General features: G+C 40.8%; 1 protein-coding gene across 1 annotated transcript in view; it reads right to left on the bottom strand.

The window, feature by feature from the left end:
* Nucleotides 1-1,342: 1,342 nt before the first annotated feature.
* The window catches only part of papola (poly(A) polymerase alpha), a 74,196-nt gene continuing 48,561 nt past the window's right edge, over nucleotides 1,343-26,977 (bottom strand). The window contains exons 13-23 of the mRNA XM_070879614.1: nucleotides 21,409-21,462; nucleotides 19,396-19,515; nucleotides 19,069-19,178; nucleotides 18,001-18,122; nucleotides 14,639-14,760; nucleotides 13,873-13,982; nucleotides 12,527-12,732; nucleotides 10,559-10,663; nucleotides 10,076-10,153; nucleotides 9,731-9,787; nucleotides 1,343-6,292 (exon numbers count right to left, since the gene is read on the bottom strand). Of these exons, the coding sequence (XP_070735715.1) occupies nucleotides 6,197-6,292; nucleotides 9,731-9,787; nucleotides 10,076-10,153; nucleotides 10,559-10,663; nucleotides 12,527-12,732; nucleotides 13,873-13,982; nucleotides 14,639-14,760; nucleotides 18,001-18,122; nucleotides 19,069-19,178; nucleotides 19,396-19,515; nucleotides 21,409-21,462 (1,180 nt within the window). The 3' untranslated portion in view covers nucleotides 1,343-6,196. The remainder of the gene's footprint in view (nucleotides 6,293-9,730; nucleotides 9,788-10,075; nucleotides 10,154-10,558; nucleotides 10,664-12,526; nucleotides 12,733-13,872; nucleotides 13,983-14,638; nucleotides 14,761-18,000; nucleotides 18,123-19,068; nucleotides 19,179-19,395; nucleotides 19,516-21,408; nucleotides 21,463-26,977) is intronic.

Raw genomic sequence — 26,977 nt, 5'->3', positions numbered from 1 at the left:
ATATTTTCAAACTGGGCTGGGTAGTCCCCATTAGTTGAGGATTTCCCCGCTTCAGGCCCAACTCAACCAGATTGGCCTGTCAGAATGCACTTTTCCCCCATTGGCCAGTGCCTCTGTCTCGTTTATGAGCCAGACTCCACAATGTCTGTATCCGCCCACACGTTTCCCAGCCTGCCTGGTCTGAGGATTTTACTTGGCCAAAAATGTTCATTTAAAAAATGTGTAGGACAATCCCATCTTAATTTTCTTGTCCTTAGGGTGTTCCAATAAAATAAGGCTGTGGATTTTCAAACCTTACACTTACCAAACTTGCGTAAGAACTGCTTCGCTCCTCATCTGCAGAAACATCTTGCACCACTGAAGAAAGTAGATTATTCATCCCAGCTCTTAATATGGACATTGATTCAGGGCTCCTTAGTCAAGCTGAATGGAAAACTGACAACGTTATGACTCAAGAGTAGTCAGACTCAAATCCATGGCAGCGGGATGGAGACTAACTCAAGGATACTTCTCCTTAGAGCTGCGAAGGTAAAGGGGAAATTTCATGGAGGTGTTCAAAATTAAGAATAATGTGAATAAGGAGAAATAGTTTCAACTGGCAGGAGGCTCAGTAACTAGAGAACACAGATCTAAGATAAATCAGTAAGAGAGATGAGGAGAAATTTGCGCCTGGAATGCACTGCCTGAAAGGATGGTGGAATCAGATTCAATAGTAACTTTCCAAAGGGAAATAGATAAATACTTGAAAAGGAAAAATTTGCAGGGCTATGGGAAAAGAGCAGGGGACAGAGTGATTGGACAGCTCTTTCAAAGAGCTAGCACAGGCATGTTGAGCCAAATAGCCTCCTTTTGTGCTTATGATTCTAAGCTTTGTGCTGCCTGGACTTTATCTGGCACACCCAAGGCCCTAAACAGTCAACTGGACCCAGAAGATGGAAGAAAGGGGACTTTTCGGATTGTGAGTGGAGCCGGACAAATGAGAAACACATTTTCCAGCTTCTATCATATTTAATGTACAAACCCAAAGCACTTTACAGCCCAATGAAGTACAATTGAAGCGCAGTCACTGTTTTAACGTGGGAAACGCAGCAGCCAATTTGCACACAAGGTCCCACAAACATTGGTTTAACGTTTCATCTGAAGACAACTATTCCAACAGTGCAGCATTCCCATACAGCACTGCATTGAAGTATCAACCTAGATTTTGTGCTCAAGTCTCTGAAATAGGACTTGAATCCACAACCTTCTGACTCTCAATTGAGCCATGGCTGACACTGTAACCAAAGCTGAACCTGAACACAAAGAATTCACACGTCACTCAAAGAACCCACACGTCACTCGATTTTGTGCTGCATTTTTATTTTTTATTTTAAATGAAGAAATACATCTCTATACAAAATAGCTTCTGAAAATTACTAGTGTACAGACACTATGAAAAAAACAGAACTCCATCTGTGAGCCGCAGAGTACAGCTTGCGAAAGCAACAGTTAAACTGTGAGGAAGGGAAAACTATGACAAGTTCACCAACAATGAAAAAAAAAATAGTTTAGCACTCTTCTTGGCAGAACACTAGGTTGATTCACGCAAAAGCTTTTTCAATTCTTGCTTGTCCACAAATAACCCGCCCAACCACAATCTGTGACAGCTTGATTTCACATTCAGGCAGGTAAACAGAAACATTTTAATTCCTGAAAAGAGTGACCGTTGCGATGTCTTTCATGTTTTAAAAACTTTGATTCAGTAAAAGCCAGTTAATGATCACCTTGTTAAATGGGAACAGGTCATTCCAGCACCAATTCATTCACATGGAAAAATAAAAAAACGCTGGTTTATAGAAAGAACTTTAGGCTGCAGTTACTGTTTTATAACCACTATTCATGCAGTGTGGCAATGGAACCATCAGTGTATTAGCAGACAAAAGCATTCAAAACAGAAGCAACACAGTCAAAAGTTTCATTAAACATAGTTGGCTTAAACACACTGAAAACAGAGCACTCATGAAAGCCCCAAGCAGATATTGTATCTAGCACCATTGAGCAGCTTTCATACAACCTGCTGCTGCCTATTAAAAAGGCCCAGTGTTTATGGAGTTTAACGGGCCAATTTCCCACCTGGTCACCAAATGCAAACCTAAAAATGGGTTAATGTCATTAGCACATAAAAGAAATGTTCCGGTCAACCAGGATGGGCTTATATAATTTGTAATATTTTCTTAATAGGAATGTTTGGAATAAAGGCTAAAGTTGTTTGGCTGGGGAGGAGAGGGGGAGCTAGAAAGAGTCTCATTCTGCTGTATTATAAATGCACCCAAAGAGGCAGTAAATTTCTTAAGAGTATGCTATTAATGGGAAGAGCATGTAAGCCTTGTATACATCAATACCGTACAAACCAGCAAGTGTGAACCTAGCATTCCTGGACCCTGTGTACAAGTGATGCAAATGCACATATATATTAGAAGTGCATTTCATAGCGCAACTCAGATGAGACGACACTGGCAGTAAAAGTGTATCATACCAGATATATGGCAAAAGGTTACTCCCTGCAATAAGCTGCACATCTTAGTTGTGTTCAAGTTTTCTTCTTCTCAACCCAATTTCTTAGGATATTGGCAATACAAAGACAGGATCTGCAATGGTGTTTCAATGTCTCAAAAACGCAAAGAAATTGGCTTAATGTAAATGCACGGCAAAAAGAAACTCAAATCAGACATCACAATATATACTATAATCTACTATGCAAGCACTTTCATGGTTAGTCAGTATACATCTCATTTCATCTATGTAAAATTAATTGGGATAACTCTCTCCCTACTACAGACATGCAACTAGTTGGGGTTAACTCCTCGGATGGGAAAGACCAGGCTAGCTACTTTTCTTTCCAATGCTCTGAAGTAAGAATCTGCCGGATTTACTCTCTACAGCAGGAAACTCATTAAAAAGAGCTGCCCCTTTTTCAACAATGGCCAAAACAGGCTTTTATACAGTGAACTCACTTTCCTAATTGGTTTACTTACGTTCTTAACCTGTAACTTTTCTTTGCTAAAAAAATCAATTTCGAAACACCCTGAACTGTAGCGCCCAGCACAACACTACAATAAAGCAGAGGGGGAAGAGCTCTGAGGGACTCCAATTCAATGGCAGGTCCACTAGAAGGGGAAATCACAACTGCTCTTGATCTTCATTATACCCCCCCCCCCCCCTCCTACCCCTTCTTACCAAGAGGTGTTGAAAAGGAAACAAATCTAAAAAGATGTTACTACTAGAACTGCTACCATGTAGGCAGTTTAGCTTCAGTTATATAAATTAATCAGTAACCATAACCAATATTTTTATATCCAAATTGGTGAAGGCGAGGCAGGCAAATTACAAGCAAAGCTCCATGTCCTGCAGAGACTGCATTGGTCGACCACCACTGGAATTTTAATGGCTCGTTTCAGTTGAGTGTGCTCTCCACCCCCCCCAAAAAATGTTAGAACACTTTGCGGTACCACCATGCATATCAAAACGTGGGGGAAAAAAAAAAGAAATTTACAGCACATTTCAAACTGAAGGCCCAATGTTTCTGGGAAATCCCCTTTGTAAATTATTTGATAGATGATTTGTTAAATAGACTTTAACCATTAAAAGCAAAAAGAAAGATTCGGAAATAGCTGGAACTCCTGGAAAAAAAATAAACTTAACAGAACACAGACAATTGATTTTACAATACGTTTTGCAAGGATATTGTTCAGCTCTGCCATAGTGCGTCAACCATTTCACAATTAGAAACGGTTTCCAGGACAGAAGAACAGGTTGTCTACAGGACCCAAGAGAGAAATGCGTGCGTGTGCATTTAACACAAGGGCTACGCAATTCAAATGCAGCTCTCTGCTCTTCTCCCAATTCCAAATGGTCACACGTAGGAAATCTAATTACCCATACTTCAAAATTAATGCGATTTGCAAATGTGTTTACCTCATCAGTTAGCGGTAAAGTTTCAGTCACCAAGTCTTAGGCACTTGGTGTGTGTGGGGTGGGGGGGCATTTAAATTTTAAATTAAAAAAAATTAAAACAGTAAAATACATTTGTACTTTTGAAAGCACTTCTCAGCCAAAAGTTCACAACATTTTAACACTTACACTTTTGTTTTTAATAAACAGATGAAAAATATTTTCAGGAATTGTTGAAGTCTAACCCTCCATCATCTCGTTACAAACTCAAGCACAGGAGTTTTATAATGGAGAACCGTAGGATTCGGACTCCTGACCCACCTTCAGATGAAGTGTCCAGATCTGCTTTAGCAAAGGTGGACTCTTCGAGTGAAATGGTTATGGACTGAGCCAATAACCTGTTCACAAATTCCAGCATGGCAAAACTTGAATGTCATGTTCTTTTTTTTGTAAATAAATGCACATAACTGGCTCTTAGAACTTGCTTGCCCAGTACAGCAAGTAGCTCTTTGATAATTTGCTTTTCTGAATAAATGTTAGCTGAACATACCGCAAAAAATTATGTAAAACTTAAAAACGGTAACATTACTGACCTGTTTGAATGCATTAAATCTGAGGAAGTGCCTGTTTTTTTTGAACATGTTGCCATACATCTCACGTTGCGATAACACATCTCAGATCATAAAAGCAACAAAAAGATTTTCTTCATGTAGTTTTGAGACACGATTAAAACTGGACATTTGATTGGTTACAGAGATTTCAATTTACTTATCACATGCCTGGAGAATATCCATCCCACACATCTGTTCTAGTGGGATTTAAAAGTGACATTATGTTGGAGGACCAACAAGAAAATACAGTTTTATTTGCACTGATCGAAAGGAAGGGGTTTTAGATTAAAAAAAAAAAAAATTTCTAACAGTACTTCTGGGGAAAGGAAGAATTATTTGGTTGCACACTGGGGATACTTAATGGAACTGCAAGTACTAGAAAAATGTGTTTGCCCAATGGTAACACCCACTTTCCATGGTCAAATGGGTCAATGTAGACAACTGTACAAGACAAACGCCAGATTCCTAGCTAAACAAGAAGAGGGGAGTCTTAAACCCACTTTACCATGCTTCATGGATACATAATGGCCATGCAGTTTGCAAACCCATGAGCCATGCACAAGCACACAGTCTGCTTTTTCCAAGCAGGAGCGAATCACCTAGGAGTTTCAATCAATATCAAATATACACAAGTTCAATCAATGTCAAATATAGATGAGTTTTACACTGTGGATTTCAAATTGACTGGGAACTGATTTAACATTGGTCAAGCTGTGACTCATCCCAATGGCAACAAATCTTAAATCCAACCTATTTAAGGTTTGATTTGAAACCAGCGCCAAGTGGAAATATCAAGCGCCCTAATATGATGCCCACCAGTCACGCATAAACCATCCTGAATTTAATTGAGGCAAAATAAGTCCCAAACAGTTCCCAACAGTGGCACAAACTAGAAGTAAATAGTCAAATTAATATCCAATGCATCAAAAAGCAGCACACAAACAATGGAAGCAACTGGAAAAAAAACTCACAGAAGCTTTTGCCCCTTTTCCAGGTCGTAAGATGCCCCAGAAACAAAGCTCTGATTTTTTTGTTGCTATTAGAAAGAAGAAAAGAAACAACTGGATCATATAGATTAGTGCCCTGAAATCAATAATGGCATGGCCTGGTACAAGAGTCCTTCAATATTAAATCTCTCTCAATACCATCACGAACCTAAATTTACAAATAATGCCCGTATGAATGAACAATTGGTCAACAAAAATGTTAAAAATCTTTTCACAATTGCAAGGCAGTTTAAGAGCAAAGATAACCGGGGGGTGGGGGGGGAAGGTTCTCGGGGAGGGGGGAGGGAAAAAAAGAGTTTCAACTAACATAACTGTTGCCAACACATCAGCAGTACTCCGCCAAGATGCACTCGCTGCATGACCAGTCAGTCCGCAGTGCATCATCATCACTGGTCGAGTTCTACCAGACTCCAGATTCAACAATGATCAAGTCTTATAGGACATGTTTTAAAAAAAAAATCTACAGCCTTTATCGTCCAACTTCACCATATACCACGATCACCTGTGTCCAAAGAACTTTTTAAAATGTTTCCACGGAGGAAGCTGTAGCCAGCAAACAGATGACTCTTCTTGTAGGTGTTTTTTTTTTCGTGCATGTGTGTGTCCTGGTTATTTTTGTGTTCTATGGCCCCGGGAGTGGTAGCAGTTCTACCGATTAAGCCTCAGCTTTATCGAGTTTTTAACTACTGGAACAGGGTTTACAGGAAGGGAAGAGACATCAGAAAGTTCTGTGCTCGTTGGTTCCTGTGTGTAAAAAAAAAAGATTAATTTATGCATCAGTGCAAGAGAGGTGGCAAATAATGGTGCTAGCAACTGTAAACACTTGCAACCAAGTATTGAAAAGGTTCAGTATAGACAGAGTATACAAAAACTTAGGAATATACAAGACTTGAAGGGACCACTGTAGTCCATCTGACCAACAAAGAGTTTAATAGCTTGCCACTGATATTTTCATCAAAATGATCAAGTTCTGTCTTAAATTTGTTGACACTATCTACCTCCACTGTCTCCCCAGGCTCACCTTTCCTCTTCTGATCTGGCATCAGTGGCCCCTGATGGTGCCTGTGGTTATATTAATACAATCTATTGGAATTGTTTATCTACGCCCTTCATTCAACTTTTAAAAAAGACAAGAGGGTAGAATATTGGGGAAAAAACACTGTAGTGAATTGTTAATGGTGGAAAACACTGGAAGAGGCCCAAGTGGGCTCTTGTGCATCGTAGGGTAGTGCTGCAGGATCAACCTACAACGAAGGCAGACTTCAGTATTTGCAACTTGTTGGCACCAGTTAGTGATATCAAACAGGAGAAGAACAGGGCAGCACTGGAACAGAGCTCAATACACCATTACTGCTCTTGGCTCGGAGAATGCTCTTCCAGCACTGCTCGCGCACTCTCCCCTCTAGCCTCCCATCAGCTTTTACGTGCTGCTACAATGTTAATGAATTTAAAACGCAAGTTTGGCAGCAGCTAATCACATCCTCTGGAGACTAAAAAGGTAACCTGTGTGTGGCGGCGGATGACATGGGTATGGGTCTTAATGAATGGAGTCATTGAATCTCAGTGAATGGCTTCGCCGAGAGCAAGCTCAAGCCGAGCATCTACAAGCAAGAGTGCGCAGCAACCCAGGCACCCCACCCACCCGTTCCCTCAACCACCGTCTGCCCCACCTGTGAGACTGTAGGTCCCGCATTGGACTGTCCAGTCACCTGAGAACTCATTTTTAGTGTGGAAGCAAGTCATCCTCAACTCCGAGGGATTGCCTATGATGATCTTAATGAATACTTTGCGCTTGTCTTCCCAAAAGAGGGACAATGCAGACATTGTAGATAAGGAGGAGTGTGAAATATTAGATGAGATAAACAGAGAGGAAATAATAAGGGAATTAGCAGCTTTAAAAGTAGATAAATCACCAGAGCCTGGATGAAATGTATCTCAGGAGGAAATAGTGGAAGCTCTGACCATCATTTTCCAATCCTCTCTGGCTACAGATGTGGTGCCAGAGAACTGGAGAACTGCTAGTGTTGAAAGGCATGGATTAATCAAGAACAGTCAGCCTGGATTTGTTAAGGAAGGGTTGTGCCTGACTAATTTGATTGAATTTTTTGAGGTGGTAACAAGGAGTGTCGATGAGGGTAGTGCGTTTGATGTAGTCGACATAAGATTTTAGCAAGGCTTTTGACAAAGTCCCACATAGCAGACTGGTCAGAAAAGTAAAAACCCATGGGATCCAAGGGAAAGTGGCAAGTTGGATCCAAATTTGGCTCAGTGATAGAAAGCAAAGGGTAATGGTCGATGGGTGTTTTTGTGACTGGAAGGGTGTTTCCAGTGGGGTTCTGCAGAGCTGACTACTAGGTCCCTTGGTTTTTGTGGTATATAATCAATAATTTAAGACTTCAATATAGGGGGAATGATTAAGAAGTTTGCAGATGATACAAAAATTGGCCGTGTGGTTGGCAGTGAGGAAGAAAGCTGTAGACTGCAGGAAGATACTAATCAACTGGTCAGGTGGACAGAAAAGTGGCAAATAAAATTCATTCTGCAGAAGTGTGAGGTTATGCATTTGGGGAGGACTAACAAGGCAAAGGAGTACACAATAAATGGTAGGATATTGAGAAATGTAGAGGAACAGATATACCTTAAGAGTGTGCATATCCACAGATCCTTAAAGGTAGGACAGGTAGACATACGAGAGACTTTCATTTATTAGCCGAGGCACAGAATATAGAGCAGGGAGGTAAGCTCGAACGGTATAAAACACAAGTTAGGCCACAGCTAGAGTATTGAATACAGTTCTGGTCACCACATTACAAGAAAGATGTGATTGAAAAAGAGATGGTACAGAGGAGATTTACGATGATGTTGCCAGGACTGGTGAATTTTAGCTTGGAGGAAAGATTGGATAACCTGGGGTTGTTTTCTTTAGAACAGAGGAGTCTGACGGGAGATTTAATTGAGTTGTATAAAATTCTGAGGGGCCTCAATAGAGTGAATAGGAAGGACCTATTTCTCTTAGCAGAGAGATCAATAACCAGGAGACATAGATTTAAAGAAACTGGTCAAAGGATTAGAGGGGAGTTTAGGAGAATTTCTTTCACCCAGAGGGAGGTGGGGGTCTGGAGCTCACTGCCTGAAAGGGTGGTAGAGACAGAAATCCTCATCACATTTAATAAGTACTTGGATATGCACTTGAAGTGCTGTGACCTACAAGGCTACGGATGAAGAGCTGGAAAGTGTGATTAGACTGAATAGCTCTTTTTTGGCCGGCGCAGAAACAATGGGCCGAATGGCCTCCTACCGTGTTGTAAATTTCTATGATTCTATTCTATGATTATCTCATCTCTCTTCAACCTTGGTAGCTGTCAGAACTTAAACTTTGGTTCATCAAATAATGTAAAAACAATTTGGAACTTCTAGATGTTGGGAGAGTCAGTTTCTGGCTGCATGACAGAGAAAACTTGTGTTCCAACCCACTGACAGCATAGATTTACAGCCAGCCACCATTTCCTGCTTGGCAATGACCTTTCTCAGTCATCATGCACCGACGACAAGTGGAGCCCACACGCTTCCAACGGAAGTGAAGAGACACCAGTTGCAAGAGCTCAAACCAGACATCTAGTAGCGAGTAGTCTGCTATTGGGCTCCAGATGGAGTACAGTGCAAGGGGGAAAAAAACAGACTACTATAAAAGTTGAAGAGTCTCTGCTTGGCTCAGCTGATCGAGCCTGGTACTGTGCAATACAGAACAGGCTTGATTCTTGATACAACCTCTGTTAGGATGGGCAATAAGGCACAACAATTAGCCTCCGCGCCCAAGGTTTTTGGGGGGAATGAAGAGGAAAGACAGCCAAAGTTCCTGTTCATAACTATTATCCCAGTTAGGTAATACACACGAGGGAATTGGCAGAACGAAGTTCAGCTGTGATGTCCCTCAGTTACAAAGCTTGCAGACACTCACTACCTATGTACATAAATGAAGAATGGCTGTTTGAGATAACTGGTGGGTGGTCCACGACTGTGGAACTGTATTCCCAACATGAATTAGTGCCTACAGGAGGGGAGAGAGAGAGGGAATCATTAAAGCAGGCAACCTTCCCCCCCCCCTCCCCAAAAACCGTCTCAATAATCCCCAGCGCTGGCCGTGTATCTCTGATAATTCCACTACCTATCTTGAATACTTACCTGAGAGACGGAAGCCTTGGATGGGATTGGCGTCAGCTTTTCTTCAGGCTCAAGTTCCTGCACAAAAAAGAAAGCCAAATATAGGTTAGAACTTACCTAAAATATATCACAGAATTATACCACCTTGAACAGGATACACAAGATTAGAATCTCGCATTGTTTTTTTTTAAATCAAGCCCATGGGTTCTATTTCTTACTTTCCTTTCATAATTTCTAAAGCTTTGAAAAAAGTATTTCTGTAGCAATTCCAAATGAGTGAAGTTTAGAGAACATTTCAAAGCTATTTTTCCACCAAACTAGTATTAAAATTCAACTGTTGGTATTCCACTAGAAGCTGTATCTTACCTTTGCATTTTCATCCATTTTTTTCTCACAGACAGGACTTTTCGAACAATCACCCTGCTCGTTCACAGAGACGGGTCCCTGGCAAGCAAGGAACAGATTCAAATTGCATTGATTGTTCAATTGGTTTGCTCTAAATTCCAGCTTATATAAACTATTAAAAAAAAAGAACTGGCATTGAATATTTTTCCACCTTTCCCAGTCTTTTCTTAAGAAAAACAATTTGCATGTTGAAGCAACCCTAGCACAAGGAACTGCTGGGCGAGAGGGGAGTGAACCAAATGCACAGTAGACGAGATAGGCACTTGAAGGAAGGGAAAGAAGGGCGAGGTGGGTTAGGGACAAAGTTTAAAAGAGTAAAGGTGTAGTGGCTGAAAGAACTTCTAAAGATAGTGGAGAGAAGCAAACAGGAGGCATGCATTAAGTCAGAGAAAATCTTCAATATGGGCACAATTTAACAATCTATATAGGGAATAGACCGCTTACATCCAGTTTCTTTCTCTTTGGTGAATCTTCCAATGTCTGTGTAGATGTTCTTTTCAAGTGTTGTGATGGACTTGGATCCATTGTTACACCATTCGTTGCAGGCTCCTAAACAATTAACAGAAAATAAGAGATGATCTGCCTGTTGTCATTCCTTTTGTCGGACAGGATGAATAACTGCCCGATAAAATATGCAAAACCCCAAGTCTATATCTGACAGCACAAAAATCTCTATTCTTGGACCAGGCAGGCATTCACCTTAATTGCAATGCAATCTATTGTATACACATCTGTATATTGAGGGGTAAAAAAAGATAAACTTTTGAATGTCACAAACATATGAAAGATAACACTTAAAATTCTGGTGCATCAAAATGGGAGGTCATAGGGTTCGAAAAATAAATACAAAACCTAGAATGCACTGCCTCAATGTACAAACACCACATTTATCTTGGTCCTGGGACTTGCTTTCCAGTGGGATCTCCTAAACAACATTGAAGTAAGCCTCACCTTGTTAACCTACAATTAATGCAACAGGCATACTTAGATTTACAGGGTTTATATTTTTAGCAATTTTCCCATTGCACAAAGTATCTACAATTATCCGCAATTCCTTTTAGTACAAAATTAAAAACTGCAGGAAAATAATCTCTCAATAGCAGAGCAAGTTATTGTAACAAGGAGGATGGTGGGACTAGAGCTTGCATTCGGTTTCTGTACTGGTGCTCGATTATGCTGCTGAAATCAGCTTTTATTTTGCTAATCCTTCACACAAGAATTGACATTTTATGACAAAAAGTCGTCAAGTTAGATGCACCTTTTAGGTGATTTTTGTGCTCAAAAAGCACCAATTCATAGCATCCTGGACTCCTGGCCTAAATTCATAACAGTCCAGGAAAATGAATTCTAAACCCATCTTCTGGACAGGTTAAAAAAAATCATTCAAGTTTGCCAGATCCAGCATACAGCACATAACTACTTCCTTTCTTTAGCAAAGGTGTTTTTAAATGAGAATTATACATTTTCAACAAATACATCATATATTTTAGTCTGTGAAAGATGAAACTATTGAGCTGGGGCCATAGTTTGGCAAGTGGAGCAAAATAATGACTAAATATGGGGTGCTGAGTAAAAGTCCCTCTATTAAACTATTTATAATTAGCAAGTAAAAAGAAAAACAGCTACCCTCCAGTCTCGAGTTTCAAACCACACTAGTGCTTTCTCTCAGCTAACCAACAATTCTTTTTGTTCAGCTGAGTGTTCAACGCACTAGAAACTCATCACCATGCTTTCAAGAGACTCCATTCTGAACTACTGAATAATCCACAGAAGCAGAGTTTCTATTTTCCTCCTAGAGTGTAGGCACTCTTTCCATGGGGACACAGATTTTATTGAGCCCAACAAAGTTAGCCAATAGTTTGCATGAGCCATGGTGCAGCATGGTATGGATAGGGGTTTAACTGGCTAAAGGTTACCAGCACAGAGCACTGGTAAATTTTGCACTATTTGCCCAACTTATGACCACCCCATTTATTGACTTTCAGGGTTACCTAAAGCCGAAGGGAAGAATCCTAGCCACCTCTCCCCTCCCCTCCCCTCTCCCCCCACCCCGCAATGACATCTACTTCCTAGGTTCCATTATTGAGCCAGGTTAGCTGGTCAGTCATTACCCAAATCATCAACAGCATCCTTGAGCATTGCAGCTCTGTCTGGCCCAAGTACCAGATTGCCAACTTTGCTGCAGAGAACCAGCTCGGTTCCATTCTCCCATTACTAGGCTTCCTCCTCTTCCCCACCCTACCAAAAAGATGGTAAATTAAACTGCCTTCATGCTAACTAGCAAAAAGGGCAAGAAAATAAATTAAAGCAGAAACAAATTTGTTAAGTTAGAATAATCAAAAGTAGTACTTGATCTGAGATCCTTCAACTGTGGGAAATACAGCAAATCAGCACAAAAATAAGTGTACAAACCTCTTTCTTTGCAGAATTACTTGTAGGAGGCGATGCTGGTCTCTTTCCCCCAACCGCAACAGGACTGGGTGGTTTTGTGGTTGCATTTGGAGGCTGATTGCTGACACATGTAGACGAAACCCGGTTAACTACTGATTTTGGCTGTGCAGTAGAAGCAGGTATGGGAGAGGCCTGAGGAATGTGTTCACTGGATGACGAAGATGAGCCTAGAAGAGAAAATAAATCCACGTTGGTTATTTAACTATTCACATAAACTGGGCTCTAAATAATAGAATTCTTTAATTTCTAGCAAAAATTGAAGCGCCCAGTCTTTCATGGCATCCAGGTATGACCCTCCCTATCTTTAAGTCAGTTCAGAAGCTAAAATGTTAATCCATACAAAAATGTCTACTGTAATTGAGAACATCCTCATTCTTGGAAAAGTTCAACCTCCAACATGCTGCCCTCACAGGGAAAAATATCCGCCCCTTTAAGAAATCAACAATATGTGGGAATTCTCTCCCCTCTCTATACGGGTCCATGTCTGAGCTCTAAGTCTTTACCTACAGCAGTTAGCATTGAGATCCCAAGTAACAGGTAGAACACAAACAATAATACAGCAGAGCAGTTGTAATCCAGACCCAATCAGAATGAGAACCATGAGATAGCATGGGAGGGAGCTTTACAACTTCTTTCAGACATTACCTATAATAATGTACAGTTCTTTCGGAAACCCCCAAATAGTAGACAAACATCTAGATATGTTACCACCAATGTCCCCTGTAATTGTTATTCGGGTGCACAGACCCTTTAACTGACTGTGCGGCCCATTTAATTTTTTGCGCGTGCGCGGTTATTTCCTTTGTAAAGCCAGAGGCATGCACAGGACCTCGTGAGTGCGCGCCGCTGCGCAGTTTCACAGGACATTGGTTACCACGTATCTCTTACCACAGAAACTGCAAAATAGTAGAAAATAAAATTTCTTTTTTATAATCCATGACCCCATAAAACATAGATAAGCAGTTTTTTTTTTGAGGGGTGGGGAAAGATAGAAGAGAGGAACAGAAACTGTACATCAGTAACAGAACAGGTAAGCCAAGTGCATCTTATAACCAATAAGGCTACTGTCTGATCTGATCTAACTGAGCCCAGGTAAATCAAGGATTTAGAAGCAAAAAATGTCACAAAGACAGAAAATGATACAGGGCACAGTAAAGGGTATGGCAGCATCTTGTAAAAGAGTTTAGAGTAGCTGCACAGTGGAGAGAAGTCGGTATTTCTTCCTCATCCCCCACCCTCCTCCCCCTCTCACATTCCTTCATTCAACTTCTACCCATCTGAAGTAAATAGAAAGGGCTGCTACTTACCCCCCGAGCTGGAAATGGAATTTCTTTTGGAAGGACTAGTCTCGGATTCCGCCTGGGCTTCTGAATTCTGAACACTGATAGCATTCGCTGTCGATGCAGCAGTAACAGGACTGTTCCAAGTGAGAAGAAAAAAATATTGAACAATCTACTTATGCACAGCTAAGAAAAAAGGTGAGAAAAATAAAGAATCATGTTCTTTGACCTTGGTTTTGTGTGTTTTAAAAAAATAAATCACTTCCTAAATTTCAGATATCGCAATGACCAACTTATTCACCTGCAATTCTTCCAAAGAGTTTCGTCAGGTATAGAAATGGAAAACTGTAACCCTTACCTCAAACTTCACCTTCAAAAACACATCTGGGTAATTTAAGAAAAAAAAATATAGCTGAACACCAGTTATTGTATGGGGAAACTAAGCTTTCTGTTTATAAAAAAAAAACTGCATTTTCTATGTTCCTATGTTAATAGCAGGAATCAGCCATGATCTCATTGAATGGCAGAACAGGCTCAAGGGACTAAATGGCCTACTCCTGTTTAAATGAATCCCACCCCATCTGATCACAAGCATGTGATTTTAGCTATGGAGAATAATGTTTAATCAACTCTACCGAGTTTGTCCCATTGCAAATCCCAGTCAATTAGCATGCTGTGCAAAACAGTGGGAATAAATTTCCAAAGTGATATTCTGGATGTAATCCCAAGACAGCAAAACAGTTCAACTAAACTGTTGTTAAAGAAGAAATGGAGGAAATAACATCCAGCTTACCTCTGTGGGCTGTTGGCATTCTGTAATGGACTGGAAGGCACTAGCAGGCTGTGGTCACTGTCTAGAGAGGCCTCCATACTATTTTCATCTTCACAATTGGCTTTGTTCCCCTCCACTGAATGCTTATGAAAAAGAAGTTTCAAAAAAAGTTAGATAGCAGATTCAGAATCTGCATTTCTTGGCAAGTTTCATGCACCAGCTGTTTATAAAACAATAGTCAGAATGGAAGAAGCAGTATTAAGAGGAGAATTAGATTTGACTGGACAGGAGCAGGCTAACAGATGGCGATTAACTTTACCCCTCAAAGGTCACAGAATATATATCTCAGGTGGCGGGGAAAAAAGAAAGGAAATTATTAAACAAGTAGACAAACTAAAACACAAGTAAAACCCTTTCTTGATGTCGCTGAGACCAGCCTCAAATAGATTTCATTTAAGGATGGTACTACAAGCTTAGCCACGAATGCGACTGGTCTTGTTCTGAAGCATATCCAGTGATTCAGAATAAGACAAGGGATGTGGTGGTTTTCCTTCACAATGAAAATCGCTGTATTGCAAAAGTAAGTGCAACACATGGGACTCTCAATTCCTCCAGTTTAGTTTTGATGGGTATCAAATCCTTCGCTACCTTCAGGTTACACAGCGTACAAGGCTTTTCTCTCTTCCCCTCCCCCCACAGGGAAGAATCAAGGCTCCAGTGGAACCTGGCAATTCAGCAATGCAACTTGCATCCCACCATTCCATGCACAACGCAAGGAATTTAACAATTTTAATTAAAAACTTGTATTCAATTAGAACCAGAATCACAAAAAAAAATCAATGTGAAGAGCCATTTGGCTAAAGTAGACTGGAAACAAGGACTAAACAGTGGCACAATTGAGGAACAGTGGAGGACTTTTAAGGAGCTCTTTCATAGTGCGCAACAAAAATATATTCCAGTGAAAAAGGGCGGCAAGAGAAGGGATAACCAGCTGTGGATAACCAAGGAAATAAAGGAAAGTATCAAATCAAAGACCAATGCGTATAAGGTGGCCAAGGTTAGTGGGAAACTAGAGGATTGGGAAAATTTTAAGCAACAGCAAAGAACGACTAAAAAAGCAATAAAGAAAGGGAAGATAGATTACGAAGGTAAACTTGCGCAAAACATAACAGATAGTAAAAGCTTTTACAGATATATAAAACGGAAAAGAGTGACTAAAGTAAATGTTGGTCCCTTAGAAGATGAAAAGGGGGATTTAATAATGGGAAATGTGGAAATGGCTGAGACCTTAAACAATTATTTTGCTACAAAAACCATGCCAAAATTTGCAGGCCACAGGAATGTGGGAAGGGAGGACCTTGAGACAATCACTATCACTAGGGGGGTAGTGCTGGACAGGCTAATGGGACAAAGGTAGACAAGTCCCCTGGTCCTGATGAAATGCATCCCAGGGTATTAAAAGAGATGGCGGAAGTTATAGCAGATGCATTTGTTATAATCTACCAAAATTCTCTGGACTCTGGGGAGGTACCAGCGGATTGGAAAGCAGCTAATGTAATGCCTGTTTAAAAAAGGGGGCAAGCAAAAGGCAGATAACTGTAGGCCGGTTAGTTTAACATCTGTAGTGGGGAAAATGCTTGAAACTATTAAGGAAGAAATAGCAGGACATCTAGATAGGAATAGTGCAATCAAGCAGACGCAGAATGGATTCATGAAAGGGAAATCATGTTTAACTAACTTACTGGAATTCTTTGAGGATATAACGAGCATGGTGGATAGAGGTGTACCAATGGATGTGGTGTATTTAGATTTCCAAAAGGCATTCGATAAGGTGCCACACAAAAGGTTACTGCAGAAGATAAAGGTACGCGGAGTCAGAGGAAATGTATTAGCATGGATAGAGAATTGGCTGGCGAACAGAAAGCAGAGAGTCGGGATAAATGGGTCCTTTTCCGGTTGGAAATCAGTGGTTAGTGGTGTGCCACAGGGATCAGTGCTGGGACCACAACTGTTTACAATATACATAGATGACCTAGAAGAGGGGACAGAGTGTAGTGCAACAAAATTTGCAGATGACACTAAGATTAGTGGGAAAGTGGGTTGTGTAGAGGACACAGAGAAGCTACAAGGAGATTTGGATAGGTTAAGCGAATGGACTACGGTTTGGCAGATGGAATACAATGTCAGAAAGTGTGAGGTCATCCACCTTGGGGGAAAAAAAACCAATAAAAAAGGAATATTATTTGAATGGGGAGAAATTACAACATGCTGTGGTGCAGAGGGACCTGGGGGTCCTTGTGCATGAATCCCAAAAGGTTAGTTTTCAGGTGCAGCAGGTAATCAGGAAGGCAAATGAAATGTTGGCCTTCATTGCGAGAGGGATGGAGTACAAAAGCAGGGAGTTCTTGCTGCAACTGTATAAGGTATTGGTAAGGCCGCACCTGGAGTACTGCGTGCAGTTTTGGTCACCTTACTTAAGGAAGGATATACTAGCTTTGGAAGGGGTACAAAGACGATTCACTAGGCTGATTCCAGAAATGAGGGGGTTAACTTATGATAATAGATTGAGTAGACTGGGTCTTTACTCCTTGGAGTTCAGAAGGATGAGGGGTGATCTTATAGAAACATTTAAAATCATGAAAGGAATAGACAAGATAGAGGCAGAGAGGTTGTTTCCATTGGTAGGGGAGACTAGAATTAGGGGGCACAGCCTCAAAATACGGAGGAGCCAATTTAAAACCGAGTTGAGAAAGAATTTCTTCTCCCAGAGGGTTGTGAATCTGTGGAATTCTCTGCCCAAGGAAGCAGTTGAGGCTGGCTCATTGAATGTTTTCAAGTCAAAGATAGATAGATTTTTAACCAATAAGGGAATTAAGGGTTACGGGGAGAGGGCGGGTAAGTGGAGCCGAGTCCACGACCAGATCAGCCATGATCTTATTGAATGGCGGAGCAGGCTCGAGGGGCTAGATGGCCTACTCCTGTTCCTAATTCTTATGTTCTTATGTTCTTATGAGTCAGTGGCCTGACAGACTGAATGGAAAAAAAAAATATCCAATCATTTTTGTTGGACAATTGCCAAAAGATCAATTATAATGGAACATCAAAAATATCAAGCGTTTTGTTATAGCTATAACTTGCAGTATTTCTAGGATTATTTTTGCAGTCTAACAAGCAAACAATTTATTTACGAAAGATGATGGAATAACAGAGCTGATAATGAGTAAACGGGACCAAAGATTCACTTCCTCTAGTTCCTTATTAGCTCCTTGTAACAACAGATGTAGACAGAAAGTTTTCAATTTCCAATCGCGCTCACTCAAGCGCCATAGAAATTGGGGAGACCCATGATTCCTTTTATGGATCATCGAAATGTAAAAGGTTACCTTTTTCTTTTTTTGTTGAACATAACTGGGTAGAAGCAGATGGAGCTGTTTCCTTTTCACATGCATTGCTGCAATTCTCATATCTGCTTCAAACATCTTGCTGTTCATTGCTTGTCTATAAACTGTAACGGTAGGAGAAATTAGCCTTCTGCTACTGGCCTTCTTTACAATCAACACTCCTTTCCTCCTGCAAGGGCCCCCATCTTCACATAACATTCCTGAAAATGGAAGTAACGCCAAGGGTAGGAATTTCCCCATATCCTACAAATAGCAGATAGGAAAATGGAAGAGTCCACCACCACAGAAAGTGTTATTTCAAGTTCAGACGGTCTTGGGACTGAAACCATAGTAGCCATGAAGGAAGTATCCAAAAGCAAAAGGATCTGTATTGAAGCCGAACCCTAGAAATGAAAGGTTCGCTGAAGATATCAGAAGGACAAGAATGTATGGTTCAGATGAATGGCACATCTGTGATGGTTGTCATCTTTGAGTGAGTGTGGCCACAAATAGGAGACACAGTCAAAACAAATAGGAGACACAGTCCTGCAGCGAACTGCTGACTTTACCATAAGACACTTAATAAATTTTAAAACTTGTATTCAATTAGAACCAGTATCACTGAAAACATACCGTCAAATTTAGTTTGCCAACTGGACAATCAACTTTTATTTGGGCTGAAGGAAGGGCAGATTAACACACTGGCCTATGGAACCAGTGTCCGGGGGCCCCTGCTAAACATGCTGCCCACCCCCCCTCATCCCCAGTCAGGGGGCAGTTTAAGTTTGGTGTATTCTGGCATGATTTGCTTTATTATTAATGCAGTATGTAAACATCCTATGGGCCTATTTCTTCATGCATCTTAACCACAGATAAACTGAAGCAAAACTCTACTCAAAATATCGACTAACCAAGAAAGTTATTCCACACTAGCACACTTTCCCCAAGACATATCCAAATGGATTTCCTACATAAAATAATGGCAGACTCGCTTATCAAACAGGATGAAAAAATCCTAAATTCAATGTATAATAGCTGCAGTATTCTCTTGAGACAGCAAATGGCTCTTACCAGTATCTGTGAATGATTGAATGTCATATGTCAGGTCAACACTCAGGTTCTCACTGTTTTCCACTTTCTTAAAGACTATCCCAATGACCCACATTGTGCTGAATTCATCCCTGTAATAGAAAAGCACGGAACAATGGGAGACCTCATCAGTTGCCAAACTGTATAAAAGGCGGCTGCAAACTTCCCAGCTCTCCGGTCAAACCGCCTTCTAACCTTTAGCACTGCTAGAGGTTAATCTTGCATTTTTATTCTCTTGCTCAGCAACCATTTAAAATAAACCAAATTATAATCCTAAAAATAGTCACAAAAACTGACAAAATTACTTACTTCTCAGGATTGTCCTTTGGAGCTGGGAATGATTGTGGATTAACATGAGCCAGAGTAATGAACTCATTCTTTTCTAAGCTGCTAATCAGAATTCGGATTTTGGATTCCACCAATCCCACCCTAAACACAAAAAACATTGTTACTGAATGGAGATGAGGAGCCCCAGCAAACTACATATGGCATTGCACTTTGTCAAGGCTTGACAAAACTAAAACCAGTATCCATCTAATTGGTTAAAATGTGGGTTGAGTTATACATCCAAGGAGGTAAGCAAATACAACTTAATGTGGTAGAATAAAAACTTGCATTTATATAGTGCTTTATCACATCTCACAAGCAACTCAAGACTTCACACACTTGGGGCTCTATTTTCGCCACGATTGTGCGCCGTTTTTTGGCGTGAAATACTCACTTTCCAACCTTTGGACACCGGCGCCGACCATATGCACCAATTTAAAAGTTTTTGGCGCAGACATGAGTCAAAACGGGATCGGGTGCCATTTTTGTGGACTTAAAAATCGATTTTGGTCGTCCATGATTTTTTTTCAGCGCAGCGCACACTGCCCAAAAGCACCGCAAAAAAAAAAAATGTACGTTAACTTAAGGAATCGGTGCGCCGTACAAGAGGGCAGGAGCGAGGCAATAAGAATACAAAATAAACTTTTTTTCCCCAAAGGCAACTCTCTTTGGAGCAAGGAAAGAAGATTTCCGGGCCAATAGGACTGCTCCGCCCACTGCAATCCCGGCCCGATAGGACTGCTCCCCCACACCCCCTGCTGGAATCTCGGGCCAAATGCCCCCCCCTTCACCTCCAGCCCAGGGGAGGGGATGGTGGCAGCTAGTCCAGCCGGGGTGGGTGGGAGGAGGGCCCTTTGTGGCCCTTTCAGCAGCAGTCCTTTCGGGGGAGCGAGCTTTTGTGTCTCTGGATGCCCTGGCAACTTCAGCTTTTCGCACATGCCCAGAGTTTTTAAGCGCAGACTTGAAGCTCCACCCACTCAGACTAACTTGAGTACTGTGCCAAATTGAAATATTTCTTTGGTGAAAGTGCTGATTTTTTTTTTCTGCCGCAAACATACACAAAAAAAATCGTACGTCAACATGTGCGGGCGCCAAAAATCCAGCAAGTGGAAAATAGGGGCCAATGAGTTACGTTGGAATGCAACAAATGTATTTGTCATTATGTATACAGCAAGATTGCTAAAATTTTATTTTTCTATCATTTTTATATTAAAACCCTTTCCATTAAGGTAAGTTTATTTTTACCCCTATTAAAATATAGGAAAAAACGTTTTAAAATAATTTTTTGCCGAAAACATTTAATTAATTCATTTTAAATATGTGAAGTGTTTTTCTTATTTATTTAAAATGTGTGTTTTGGGGAATATCCCCATTCATTGAAATGGCGCTCTCCATATAAACAGAACTCACCATTACTGTGAATGGGGATACACCATTTTCATTAGTTGGTGCGGCCCACGTGATGCCAGGCTGCACATACGCTCCTGGAATACATGGGCCCCTATGCCGGACTGTGCATGTAGGCCTCTGAGCACAAGTCTACGTTCCTCTGGGACCACCAGGTACTTTTGTAAAAAAGAATTCGGTCGGAGGCATTCGTCCGCGGGAGGCCTCCGACCGCAATTTCTGAGCCAGTGTGCATTATGTTTAAACTTTTTGCTTTCTTACTCTCCTGACTTACACTGCTGAATGGTTCAATGGGTTTCGATAACCATTCTGTATCTCTCAAATGCCCATTCTTCATTGCAAACCTACACTGTGACTGGGCATATGCTGCAGGCTATTCAACTCTAGGAGACATCAGAGATGATATAGGGGTCATTACATCACCTCTGTAGCACCCAAACGTTGCAAAAAATTGCAATTTGAGAAAATTACCACATTATGACATTAACAGGCCTTTTCATATTAACGAGGGGCATGTCTATCAGCCACGATACAATCATAACCCAATAACCAATTTTAATGCTTATTACAACAGTCTCTAGTACTTACCATTCTAAGTGCTGTTTTTCCGTTGGGGCACTCGCCAGCAGCACAATGTAATGCCTTTGAAAGGGAGAAAAGTTAAATTACTTTGTGCATTTAAATTACAAAAACAACAACTTTAATCTTGGTACAAAATGCTTAATTTTCCTTTTGAAAGTATTTGAAAATTAATCTCACCTTTAACTTGCATACTTTGTGAATTTCTATTATCTTCAGAGTTGAAACTCACCTCTACCATTACTTTATGACTCCTCAGTTCTAAATCATGTAATTCTGGGTTATGCCTTTTAAATGGAATTGTAGTTCCATTGGGAATGTCCCAATTTTACAGTATTATCCAATGTAAATGATGTGTCAGTATGCTAATTAAATTTATTTTATGATCTGCAGAATCTTATCCTATCTTACACACTGCTACAATCAGAAAATGTCTCCATCAAGAACTCCAAGCAACCAAATTGACAGTGTTCCACCATACTACTTGTACCATCGTCCAGGCCCACTTGGATGGGATGTGAGCAGCATTTTCATCTGATGCCACAGGAGGCCAAGGTTATAAGATGACTTTAAATCTCATCAGGGTTTCCAATCTTCCCTACAAGGCACAAACGCAGTGCCCCTCAACAATTCCTTCTACTACTACAATTGCAAAACAAAAAAAGAAACAATGACAGCAAGGCTATGCCCATCATCATGATCCTACTTCACTTACCACAACTGGACATGTATGCATTCCCTCAACCTCATTACTGATTCAATTGTTTGTGTAACAGAAACTGGCTCCTAACTCGTAATGTATATTTAATGGGATTCTGTCACGTGTGCCCATTACTCACAAGTAGCAGCGACAAACAGAATGAGTCACACCCAATAATTAAAAACTAGTCTGTTTATTTTTAAAATATCTGTCACATACATTTGCAATTAACACTGATCAATAACCCAAAAAATTCAGTTGACAAAATGTGATGGATCAAAATTAGTGATCCACATGCCTGTGAGCTATCTTCGTTCCCTGAATGTATATTTATTTAGCCTAGCACTTCTGGGTTTGATCATTTCTAGCTCCTGCAACAACAGCAGAGATGGGAAAATTTTGAAGGTGACCCACCCAAAATTGAAACCTTGGGAGACATTGGTCTAATACAGTGTTGTCCAAATAAAATCGCTAACTATCTACAGGCATGGCTACAGCGACACTATTTTAACCATGTGCACTAATTTTAGAAAATACCATACACACAATATAGGTATAAGTGCTTCAAGTGTATATATTTAAACATCTACCATCATTCAGTGCAAAATTTTGCAATCTTTCTCTTTCAAGGTTTGGAATTCTGCCATGGATTTAATCAGACAGCACATCTTACTGCAGCTTCTAGATTTTTGTCCAGCAGTTGCAAGCGGTACTTTGACTTCATCAGAGGGATTGCAGAGAATGTTGACTCGCACAAGACGTGCCCTTGTTCTCCATCCAGAGCACAGGTGGATGCAGCTTGCCCTATGCCATGACGTGCCCTGTTGGAGTTGCTCGTTATTGGTTGAGCTTGCTGTCTGCGGTTATTCCGATTGGTCAAGCAGACCACGATGACAGCTCCCACCTCCAATGTTGCTGGTGTGTCCATGGTGCTGAAGTTTGCCACTTTCACCCGTGTTGCACACCATTTTAACGGATAATCAACAAGCAGTAACCAAGGAAGTAAAGCACACACAACAATGAAATAACACTTGCGCATGCTGCTTAGTGTTGTACCATTTTACCAACAATCGCACAGAAAAGATTAAAGTACACATCCATACGCTGTGTTAATTTGAGTATTGAGATCACATGCCCAACGGTGCCTGAAACTCATTTATTTTAAATCAAAAATGCAATTAGCCACACCAGGATTCCAAATTAGTCACATGTGGCTAGTGGCCAACATATTGAACAATACAGGTAGGTCTAATACCATTGTGCAGGAGCCTTTTCAAAATCAGAAGGACAACATTTGTCCCAACCTACAGTCACTAGCTGTGATGCTACTTGAAGTGGAATTGGGGTTGACTTTAGTGATGGCACTAGGTATCATGAATGTTGCTATTAAAAAAAAAACTCGGAACTACTGACGGTCGAACTGGTGCAGGCTAGTCCTACCAGACTTCAACTTCAAAGCAGTAGTGGGGGTAGGGAGGCAAAAAAAGTTATAGTACTCTTCCACTGCAATGCTGCCATACAATGAAATCCAACTGAACAATGACACTGGACCCAATGGTCAAACAACAAAGAACTTTAAGTAACCAAGGACAAGAACTAAGGGCGAACATCTGTGCATTACTGTTATCATATCTGTGCTCCTAGCTATCTTTGTTCCTAAAAAGGAAAGCTACCTATTTAAATCAAACACGTTTTTGCCATTACCGCTGTCACTTTCAGTTTCATAAAGAATTTAAGAAAAAAAAGTTTTTAGAAGGTTGAATACAGATAGAGATCGAGGCAGATCTCGTCCCATCTCAGATGGGAGACAACATAACCTTAAAAGGATGTAGCTCAAACAATATATAAATGATATAGTAGTAACATCCCAACAAATTACGTAATTGCAGTCATGGACGAGGTAATGAATAAGTGATACAATAAAATAACTTCCAAAAATATGTTTAACAAAAGCCTGAATGCACTGGCTGAGATGTAAAATAAATAACTTCATATAAAAATTGAGCATAGCTCCTCCCTACATTGCAAAAGATTAAGACTACATATAGTTGATCGCCTGTGGCATGCACAAGACCAAATGTAGTCTTCAGGGGAAGCAGTAGTAGAGGTTGGGGATAACTAGACCAGGACGTGGAGATGTAATTCAGTACCCACTTTAAAGTCATACATTCTGTCCTTATTTTACTTTCTTCATTATAAATTATTCTGTCGACATTTAGAATGGAAGCTGCCCAATTCACGCTGTAATTACACCCATCTGCCAGTGGTGGCAATGCAGTACTCCCAGTGGCAACAGGCTAACTACAGCACAAGATTCCATTATAAATGTGGACACAGGAATTTAGAATGAAAAAAGTTGACAGGATCGATGTGCAAATGCAGAATTTTTCAATACATTATAAAGTATAAATTTGGTTTCTCTATTTGGTGTGGAAAATATTTACCAGAGTACATATTTTAGAACTTTCAGGGTCAACAGTTACACTCTGCTTCCTTTGTGGCAACCATTTTCAACAAGCATTTTCAGGGAAGTGTGTATCTATACCCCTATGTATGCCATGTTAATCAATACCCTTCAGCAGGTTTTCATTATGTATACTCGCTTCCTTCATTTTGCCTTCCAAAAATGTATTACTTCACATTTCTGCCATCAGTCTGCCTATTCCACAAACCAATGCCCTTCTGCCATCCTTTACAAAAACAAAACATTGTGGGTACTTGAAATCTGAAATAAAAACAGAAAATGGTGGAAACTGACATCATGGTGGCCATTTACATCAATCGCTAATTCGGTTTCTCTCACTACAGATGTTGGCTGACATGCTAAGTATTTGCAGTATTTTCTGTTTTAATGATATCTTTCAGTGTTCCTTGCGGTCAGTTATTGTTCGTGATGCAGAAGAGCAAGAGTGAAACTAGGATACCCACTCCCTTCAAACCAATCTAGAAGAGTAATGAAGGCACTTCTTCAGGAGGAAAGGAACCCAAGCCTGAAAAAGAGGCCCGAGCACTGGTTACTTAACTGTGCTCTTTTTGGGGCCATCACATTTGATGTATTGTATATAGATTGCAGCAAGGCTTTTGATGAGGTTCCACATGGCTGACTGGTCACGAAAGTAAAAGCCCATTGGCTCCAAGGCAAAATAGCAAGTTGGATCCAAACTTGGCTCAGAGGCAGGAAGCAAAGGGTAATGGCTGATGGGTGTTTTTGTGACTGGAAAGCTGTTTCCAATGGGGCTCCGCAGGGCTCAGTACAGGGTCCCTTGCTTTTCACGGTGTATATCAATGATTTAGACTTGAATGCAAGGGGTATGATTAAGAAGTTTGCAGATGATACAAAAATTGGCTGTGTGGTTGATAATGAAGAAGGCTGTAGACTGCAGGAAGATAGCAATGAACTGGTCAGGTGGGCAGAACAGTGGCAAATGGAATTCAATCCGGAGAAGTGTGAGATAATGCATTTGGGGAGGGCTAACAAGGCAAGGGAAAACACAATAAATAGTAGGACACCGAGAAGTGTAGAAAAACAAAAAGGACCTTGGAGTGCATGTCCACAGATCCCTGAAAGTAGGACAGGTAGATAAGGTGGTTAAGGCAGCATACGGAATACTTGCCTTTATTAGCTGAGGCACAGAATACAAGAGCAGGGAGGTTATGCTTCAATTGCACAAAACACTAGTTAGGCAACAGCTAGAGTTCTGCGTGCAGTTCTGGTCACCATATTACAGGAAAGATGTGATTGTACTAGAGAGGGTACAGAGGACATTTACGAGAATGTTGCCTGGACTGGAGAATTTTAGCTATGAGGAAAAATTGGATAGGCTGGATTTATTTTCTTTGGAAAAGAGGAGCCTGATGGGAGACCTTATTGAGGTGTATAAAATGATGAGGGGCTTAGAGTAGATAGGAAGGACCTATTTCCCTTAGAGTCAACAACAACCAGGGGGTATAGATTTAAAGTAATTGGTAGGAGGTTTTGAGACGATTTGAGGGGAACTTTTTACATCTAGAGGGTGGTGAGGGTATGGAATTCACTGCCTGCAAGGGCGATAGAGGCAGAAACCCTCACCACTTAAAAAAAATACCTGGATATGCACTTGAAGTCCCGTAACCTACAAGACTACGGACCAAGAGCTAGAAAGTGGAATTAGGCTGGATAGCTCTTTGTCGGCTGGCACAGACATGATGAGCCGAAATGGCCTCCTTCCGTGCTGTAATTTTGATGATTCTATGACTCTTTATCCAGTCATCTAAGTCGTTAATAAATATAGTGAATAGTTGAGGCCCCAACACAAATCCCTGTGGAACACCACTCGTCATATCCTCTCAATTTGAGTGCCTGCCCATTACCCCTACTTTCTATCTCCTCACCATGTCAATAATTTGCCCTCAATTAATGAACTTCAACTTTAGTCGAGGGATTTTATCGAATGCCTTCTGGAAGTCAATATAAATAACATCTATAGACATTCCCCGTCCACTATTTTAGTCACGTCTTCAAAAAATTCAATCGTTCAGTCATTAAAAGCAAACATGCAGGTGCAGCAAGCAGTTAGGAAGACATTGCAAGAGGATGAGTACAGGAGCAAGGATGTCTTACTACAGTTATACAGGGCCTTGGTGAGACTGCACCTGGAGTATTGTGTGCAGTTTTGGTCTCCTACCCAAGAAAGGATATACTTGCCATAGAGGGAGTGCAGCGAAGGTTCACCAGACGGATTTCTGGGATGGCAGGAGTGTCGTATGAGGAGAGATTGGGTCGACTAGGCCTGTATTCACTAGAGTTTAGAAGAATGTGTGGGTATCTGATTGAAACGTAAAAAATTCTGACTGGGTTGGTTAAACTGGATGCGGAGATGATGTTTCCCCTAGCTGGGA

This window comes from Pristiophorus japonicus, chromosome 4 (assembly GCF_044704955.1).
Source record: "Pristiophorus japonicus isolate sPriJap1 chromosome 4, sPriJap1.hap1, whole genome shotgun sequence".
In the NCBI taxonomy this organism is placed as follows: domain Eukaryota; kingdom Metazoa; phylum Chordata; class Chondrichthyes; family Pristiophoridae; genus Pristiophorus; species Pristiophorus japonicus.
Note: the sequence above shows the minus strand (reverse complement) of the source record. Positions and strands in the feature narration are given on the sequence as shown.